Raw genomic sequence first — 8,057 nt, 5'->3', positions numbered from 1 at the left:
TGGGGAGGTGCCTGGCTCATCCAGAGAGCACCTCCAGCCTCTCCCACCAGCTGCCTGTGCCAACACCCTTCGTGCAACTGTTTAGAAAAACGCTGGAGACCAAACCTCCCCGTTTATTTTTTCTTTGTGGTTTATTCTTTATCTGGCAGCCCAGGGTGGTTCCTGGGGTACTGACAACCTCTCCAAGGTTGTCTCTAAGCTTTGGAGACAAATCCAAAGCACATTTGTGGCAGGGAATGGGCCAGGGAGGTGCCAAGGAGAGGAACCACAGCCTGAGGTAGGACCTGAGCTGTGTGCCCAAGATCCCATCTCAACCCTCCTGTCCTCTGCAGGGATCGGCGTGGGACTGGTCGGCTTTGGCCTCTTCTTTGTCCTTTTTGGAATGCTCTTGTACTTCGACTCAGTGCTCCTGGCCTTTGGGAACGTGAGTACAGCAGAGCCAGGGCTCTCCACAGCAGGTGATGATGCCCAGGATGGAGCAAAGAGTCTGTCTGTGCAGGAATTCTCTGACTCTCTCCCCTTCCTCCTCCCAGATCCTCTTCCTCTCCGGCTTGGTCTTCATCATTGGCTTCAGGAGAACCTTCACCTTCTTCTTCCAGCGGCCAAAGATGAAGGGCACCAGCTTCTTCCTCAGTGGGGTCCTCATTGTCCTCATGCGATGGCCCCTCCTGGGCATGTTGCTGGAGGCTTATGGCTTCATCACCCTCTTCAGGTCCGTCCCACAGCACCCAGCTCCCTGGTGCAGCATGGGTGCCCTGGGCTGGAGAGCAGGAGCTGGGTGATCCTCATGCCTTGCAGCACCCACTGTTCCCCTCCCAGCAAAATCCTGGCACAGAGCTTAACAGAGACTTTTGTTTTGGTGCAGAAGTTTTTTCCCGGTGGCTTTTGGGTTTTTGGGCTCTCTGGTAAACATCCCCGTGCTGAGCAAGGTGAGCAGGGTGCTGGGCATGGTTCTCCTGGGTGGATGTGACCCTTGGGGTTTGCAGTCCTTGGGTGATATCAATCACCATGGTTGGGACCGGACAGGGAAGGTCACTGTGGTCTCTCTGCAGTCCCCTGAGGATGCTCTGGAGGATTTCACTGCTAATCAGGATCTGTCCCTGTTGCAGCTCTTGCAGAAGGTGGGAGACAGCAGCTCCATGGTGTGACCTGCGAGATGGGCTGCATCGCTGGAGATGGGACGGTGTGAGCGAGCCCTGGGCCTGGCTCTCCTCTGGTGAGCTGCTGCCTCTCTCAGCCCTGGGACCCTCAGCACTGGCTGGAGCCCCACCGCTGTGGGAATGGTTCCTCACTGCCCCGTGGAGCTCCTGTGAGCAGCTCCTGAGCAAGGCTCCGGGGACCCACCGCTGTGCCAGACGGGCTCTGGAATCACCAGCATTATTTTATTCTTTTTGTCTTCCCCTGTTGAAAGATTTAATAAAAAAAAATGAGTCTGAGACCAAACTCAGACTGTGCTCCTTTCCTGTGGCTCAGGGTTTGCTCCAGCTCTGGCTCCTCTTAGTGTCACCAAGAAGCATCATGGCCATGTCTAGAGATGGCATGGGGACCTTCCCATGGCTGTGGCTGGAGATGACACAGGGACCTTCTCATGGCTACATCTGGAGGTGGCTCAGGGATCTTCTCATGGCTACATCTGGAGGTGGCACAGGGACCTTCCCATGGCTGTGGCTGGAGATGACACAGGGACCTTCCCATGGCTACATCTGGAAGTGGCACAAGGACCTTCCCATGGCCATGTCTGGAGGTGGCATGAGGACCTTCCCATGGTCATGGCTAGAAATGGCATGGGGATCTTCCCATGGCCGTGGCTGGAGATGGCACAGGGACCTTCTCAGGGCTACATCTGGAGGTGGCACAGGGACCTTCTCATGGCTACATCTGGAGGTGGTATGGAGACTTGCCCATGGCCACAGCTGGAGGTGGCACAAGGATCTTCCCATGGCCATGTCTGGAGGTGGCATTGGGACCTTCCCATGGCTGTGGCTGGAGATGGCACAGGGACCTTCCCATGGCCACATCTGGAGGTGGCACGAGGACCTTCCAGTGGCCATGGCCTCAGCTGCCCTGGCCATGAGCCCTGGCCTGTGTGGGCAGCCCTGGCTCACAGGCAGAAGCTGTGGCACTGCCTTCCCACGCGTCCCACGGGGATGTGGGCTGCAGGGAGCAGAGCCCGGGGAGCTGCGGGAGAGGGCAGAGGGGGGTTAGGAAAACACCCATGAAACCACAGTAACGTTTCATGACCTGATCGGAGGAGAATAAATTAACCCGTTCATATCCAGTGGCCATGAAAAAAACAAAGGACATCTGGGGTTATTAATTAATTGAGCAATGATGGGGGGCTGGAGCAAAGACACAGTTACAGTGCTGGGATCTCCCACTGCGTTATGGGCCAGGACTCACATTTCCTATCAACCATTTTCCTGCAGGATGTGGCCAGGAGGGAGCAGAGCTGGATCCACTGGCTGCTGCCTGGTGGGATGGAGCTGGTGGGAGCTATGGTGGTGGTGGGCATCAGGGTTTGAGCCAGGGGAACACCTCCAGCACCCCATCCCTACCCCAACCCCAGCATGGGACCTGTGCTGCTGGATGCTCTGGAGGACGAGCATCCTCTGGAACAAGGGACCAGCTGCTCTCAGGGAGACCTTCCCATCAGGCCAGGAACCTGAGGATGCTGTGGAGCTCTCCTAGCTTAACCTTGGATGATTTTAAAGGAGCTATTTTGTTCAGGCTGCAGAAACTCCTCTCCCCAGGAGCACAGCCAGCGCTGCTGGAGAACTGGTTGGATAACTCAGCAGGTCTGTGCGATCAGAGACACAAGCTAAATGGATGCCAGCCAGGTTTCTATGAGCACTTGGGAAGCTGGGTGCAAGCAGGAGTTTAATTAAACCAAAGCAATCACATCAAAGCTGGTCCCTGTGCAGATACCCTTCTTAACTTGCGAGAATTAATTAATGAGTTGGAGTTAAACCTGTTCCCTCCTGATGGAAGCGCAGGCTGATGGAGCTGGTGGCAGTGCTTGTTGGCACTCAGCAGGTCCTGCACCCCTGCCCAGCTCTGCAGTGGGTTTGCAGCAGCTGAAAGCAGAGCTGGGAGCTGCTCTGACAGCTCAGCTGATGTGGGGGAACTCATTTGGGCACCCAAACCCCAGCCCCAGCAGCCAGATTGAGCCCTGGGTTACAGAAGACAAGCCCCACAGTGGGTATAAATTAGGAGAGCCCCTCCTCAAGGTTGAGGTGTGGTTGTTTTACATCCCCAGGAGGTCTGGCTTGGGGGGAAGCTGCTTCTTTGCTGCTGGTTTTGAGGAGATGCCTTTATTTCAAGTGTGGGTTGCAGTGGGAGGCTTTCAAGAGTGAGGGGGGGGGGGGGGGGAAGTTTTGGTGTAAAGAGTTAGTGACTTTATAGCATGAGCTTGGCTGTGGGCAGGAAGAAGGTGGAGGTGGGTTCAGTCCTGATGGTATCAGGACCAGCTTTGGGGCAGAGTGAGAGCTGGGCAGCTGCTTGTGGAGGAGAAATGGGAGAGAAAACACGAACTTGGCCATGGTGCAGGTAAGTGAGGTCTGGTGCCTGGCTGCAATTTGTGTCCTTGCTTCCACCCAGATGAAAGCTTGGGCTGGAGAGCAATTTTTCCTGGTCAAGCTTCATCTTCAGGGCTTCACCAGAAGGAAGAGAAGTGGTCCTAGAGACATCACAGGCAGGATAATGTGATTCCCCTTGTTTAACACCCCCATCCCCATGGCAGCAAGCATGCATGAGCAGGGTGTGTGTCCACTTCACCCCTCCCTGTTGGGAAAACCAAGCCAGGATGAAGCATCACCACTTGGGAGATGAGGAAAAATGTTCCCCATCAGGCTCCAAAGTGACCCAGGAACCGCTGTGACCTGCCTTGGGGGCAGAGCAGGCAGCACTTAGCAGGGAAATGATTTTCTCTCTGGTTCAGTAAACTGGGATTTCAACCTGCACTGCCAGAGCACTTTTGGTTTTAAGGAAACACTTTGGGTGAAGCCCCAGCTCTGCTGACGTCAATCAGTGAATTCCCTTGGTGTTGGTGCCATCCAGAGCCTCCTCTCAGTCCTTCCCAAAAGTTGCTTTTCTGCTTGAACTTTTTGGTCACCCGGAGGAAGGATCCTCACAAGCCTCATGTGTTTTTACCAGCAACAAACTCATGAACTAGAAAAGTGTGTAAAATGCGTGGGAAGGGCAGAAACACATTTACCTTTTTCACTGTTTTAAAAGATCCCTGAAGAAATAAAGCTATTCAGTAAAACTTCCTAATGACTCTATTTAGAGAGGGAAGTACTTAATATTTCAGATTTTATTTGAAGAAATGCGCTTGTTCAGCCCAAGACTAGAGAGGAACCCATTTATCTTGCTGGAAAGCATTTGTTTTCTCTCTGGAAAGCGTTTTCCTTGAATTCACTCTTAGCTCAGTCCTTTGACTCCTTGAAAGCAGGCAGGGAAATCACTTCAGAGCATTCTCCTGCTATTTCCAGATGAGCTGCTCTTTATAGGAGATGTAATTGTACCAAACCCCAGCCCTTTGCAGGTGTCCTGCAGCAACACAGGGAGATTGCAGCCTTGCCTGATGACCTCTCACCTTCAGTCCTTGCAAATTCAGGTGAAGTGATGCTTTGGTGAGAGCTGCCTGTTGCTTTGAGGTTGTGTGGGATGAGTTAAGCATCTTCCCTGCAGGTCTGGGTCTCCTGAAGGGCTGGGGATAAAATCAATGTGGTTCTAGAGCTGGCTGATGTCCCTGTGATGTCCTTCCTGGGATGGTCCTCACCATAGCTCCAGCCCTTTGAGCCAGCAGTGTGATGCTCCTTCCCCCTCCCCTGGTTCCTATAACCCCCCTCACAAATACACCCTGCAAAGGTTATTTATAGCCCCATGTCAGGTCTTTTCATCGCTGCTCCCATGCACCAGCTGCTCATCCCTGCTTGCTGCTGCTGGAGGTGAGTGGAAAATGCCTTGCGAGGATTTTCCTCACATGGGGAAGGTGCCCTGAACTGAGGAAAACCTAAAAACCAGGAGGATCCACCAGCCCTGGTGCTGCCAGCGAGGCAGGTCAGCCTCAGGGCTAGTGCTGGCCACTGCAAGGCAACAGCCCTCGGTTCTCCAATGGGTTTGGGTAAGTTGGTTTTGCCTGTTCATGACTTGGTTTCCCTTCCAAGGGGGCTGTGGTGCCAGGGAAGGGCTGTGTCCCTTGGGGACTGGAGCAGGTTGGTGCTGCCTTTCCCCCAGCACCCACAGCCCTTCACTGTTCCCAGACATATCCCACTCCAGTCACCCCACAGCAGAGGATCCATCTGTCCCTCCCAGGGGAAAGCCATGCCCAGAGCATCTCGTGCTCCCTGGGGTTCCTGCAGACATGTTCCACCTTGGCCATGGGTCAGTGGGGAGCTGGGAACACCAGAGCCCCACAGCTCTGCATCCTGGGACCACCTTCCCCTGCTCATGTCGCCCCTTTCCTTTGAGAGTAGATTGAGGTGAGATGTGAGGAAGAAATTCTTTGGTGTGAGGGTGGTGAGACACTGGCCCAGGTTGGCCAGAGAAGCTGTGGCTGCTCCTCCCTGGAAGTGTTGAAGGCCAGGCTGGATGAGGCTTTGAGCAACCTGGTCTAGTGGAAGGTGTCCCTGCTGCTGGCAGGGGGGTTGGGACTGGATGAGCTTTAAGGTCCCTTCCAACCCAAACCAGTCTGGGATTCTGGGATTCTATACCCAGGAAGGGGATTTATGTCTGGTGGCTCCCAGCCAGGGTCTCTCCCGCATCGCTGCAGCCTCTGGGCTGGGCTGCTGCCTCCTGACCTCTGCATCTTGCTGCAACCTGTGCCGGGGCACGAGCCTCCCCTGAGTGACGCAGTACCAGGGCTCAGCGTGGGAAAAGACGTCAGGGCCGGGGGGAAATGGGGCTGGGACCCACGGGGCAGAGCCTCGGTGCCCGCTGAGGTCAGCCTTCCCCTGGCTCTGAATGTGCAACCAAAATCCCCCAGGGAAAGGAGGTTTTAAAACTCTGATTTTGGGGAAAAGCTGTCTGTAGCTTGTAGGGTGTCCCCCTCACCCCCCCTCAGCACCCGTGTCCCCTGGGCAGGGGTGACAGCACTGCCCTAAACAAATCCCATCCCCAACAGGAGCGCGCTGGGGTGGTTGCGTAGCTGGGGGTTTCGAGGCAGGGGCAAGTGTGTCATCAGGTTTCTTCCAAGAACATTTTTATTGCCTTTGCAGTCATTTCCCACCAAGGTTCTCTGAGATCAACCACTGGGCTTGGAGCCACAGGGCCTGATTTGGCACCCACCATGCTGAACTGGGTGCTGCTTGGGGAAATGCAGCCGGTTGTGAGCTGGGAATCAGCGATGCACCTTGTAGGACTGAGTCTTCTGCAGCCCACGCTGGGGTTTCTGAGCAGCATCTTCCTTCCAAAACATGGGGCAGAGTGAGCACAGCAGCTCGGGCACCCAACGCCACCCTGCTTGTCCATGACAGAGACCAGAGAGCCCATCCCAACTGCAGTGTGCCTGGCCAGGCTGTGGATGTTCATCCCTTGGTCTCATATGCAACAACTGCAATGAGTTCAGCTGTTCTCTGCCCCAGGCTCTGCATCAAGGCTTTGTTCCCTCACTGGTGTAAAGGAGCTGGGGGGTGTTTTCCCCGCTCACTGTGCTCAGAGCAGCCCCCATAAGGGCTGTGGGGTCTGGTGGGTTTGCAATCGATGTCTGTGTGGCTGAAGGGGCTGTAGCTCAGCGCCCCATTTGCTCTTCCCACCCCCAGGTCTTTGGGGAAAACCCCACTCCTCTGCAGCTCGGAGCTCGGGGACATCTCCGAGCATCTCTCTTGGCATCAGGACAAGGGGCAATGGGCAAAAACAGGAACACTGAAAGTTCCACACACACTTAACGAAAAACTTCTTCAGTGTGAGGGTGATGGAGCCCTGGGACAGGCTGCCCAGAGAGGCTGTGGGGTCTCCATCTCCGGAGATGTTCACAGAGAGGGTGTGGAGTCTCCATCTCTGGAGATGTTCAAACCCACCTGAACACTTTCCTGTGCAACCTGGTGTGGGGAACCTGCTTTGGCAGGGGGGGTGGACTGGATGAACTCCTGAGGTCCCTTCCAACCCCACCATTCTGTGATTCTGTGATCTCCTTAGCCAGGCTGTCACCCAGACCTGAGCCACCACCACCTGCATCAGCATCACCCACCAGATTGACACCAGCAGGATTTGGCCGGTGCCCAACAAACGGGGAGGAGAAACCCACAGGGATGCAGAATCTCAGGCTATAAAAGCATCCTCCCCTTGGGGCCGTGATGAAGCTGCTGGCAAAGGAGGCAGCTGCCCGGGGAGAGCGCGATGCCGGCAGGACACAGCAGGAGGGTGCAGCAGTGTCTGATGGTCTTGGCCGTGACTTGGGGTGCCAGCGTCTTCCCCTCACCAGCCCAGGCTTTGCAGAGGTAGCAGGCGTGCGTGGTACAGGTGGCCCATGGTGGTGTGGGTCTGATATCATGGGTCTTGTTGTCTCCTCTTGGTTTTGGGTGCTGGGGCTGGTGCTGAGGACCGAGGGACTCTCCTCCTGTGGTACCTGCTGCAGACGTGCTGGGAAACCCCTTCCACCTCCTTTTCTGTTCTGCACTAGCACATCTCCTCTTCCTTGCTCCTCTTCCTCTCTCCCCTTGAGCACCCCATGGCTCAGCAGCACCCCTGTCTCCCAAATAACCAAGGAGGCCAAGTGGAAGTGTTTTACTTGCAAAGTGAAGGAGTTTGGGGCTGGGCTCAATCTGTGGGTGGCTGCCTGGTGTTGGTAGATGCCTCCTGCAGCAGCCAGCCCCACTGTGTGGGATCCCTGTCCTGGGTGGGCTGTGGAGCATCCTGCTTGCTGCATCCCCTCTGGGGCCAGTGTGAGGCTGGTTGTGTTGTGGGAATGGGACCCACCAGTGTGGGGCTGGCGGTGGGAGTGGGACTTACTGATGTGGGGCTGGAGGTGCTGTGGGAGTGGGACCCACTGGTGTACGGTTGGCAGCGTTGTGGGAGCAGGTGGGGCTGGTGGTGTTGTGGGAGTGGTACCCACCATT

General features: G+C 55.6%; 1 protein-coding gene across 1 annotated transcript in view; it reads left to right on the top strand.

Annotated features, from left to right (window-relative positions):
* The window catches only part of GOLT1A (golgi transport 1A), a 1,479-nt gene extending 331 nt beyond the window's left edge, over positions 1–1,148 (top strand). The window contains exons 2-5 of the mRNA XM_010170123.1: positions 333–424; positions 534–712; positions 866–929; positions 1,110–1,148. Coding sequence (XP_010168425.1) covers positions 333–424; positions 534–712; positions 866–929; positions 1,110–1,148 — 374 coding nt within the window. The remainder of the gene's footprint in view (positions 1–332; positions 425–533; positions 713–865; positions 930–1,109) is intronic.
* Positions 1,149–8,057: the final 6,909 nt, after the last annotated feature.

This window comes from Antrostomus carolinensis, unplaced genomic scaffold (assembly GCF_000700745.2).
Source record: "Antrostomus carolinensis isolate BGI_N321 unplaced genomic scaffold, ASM70074v2 scaffold47116, whole genome shotgun sequence".
NCBI classification, from domain to species: domain Eukaryota; kingdom Metazoa; phylum Chordata; class Aves; order Caprimulgiformes; family Caprimulgidae; genus Antrostomus; species Antrostomus carolinensis.
Note: the sequence above shows the minus strand (reverse complement) of the source record. Positions and strands in the feature narration are given on the sequence as shown.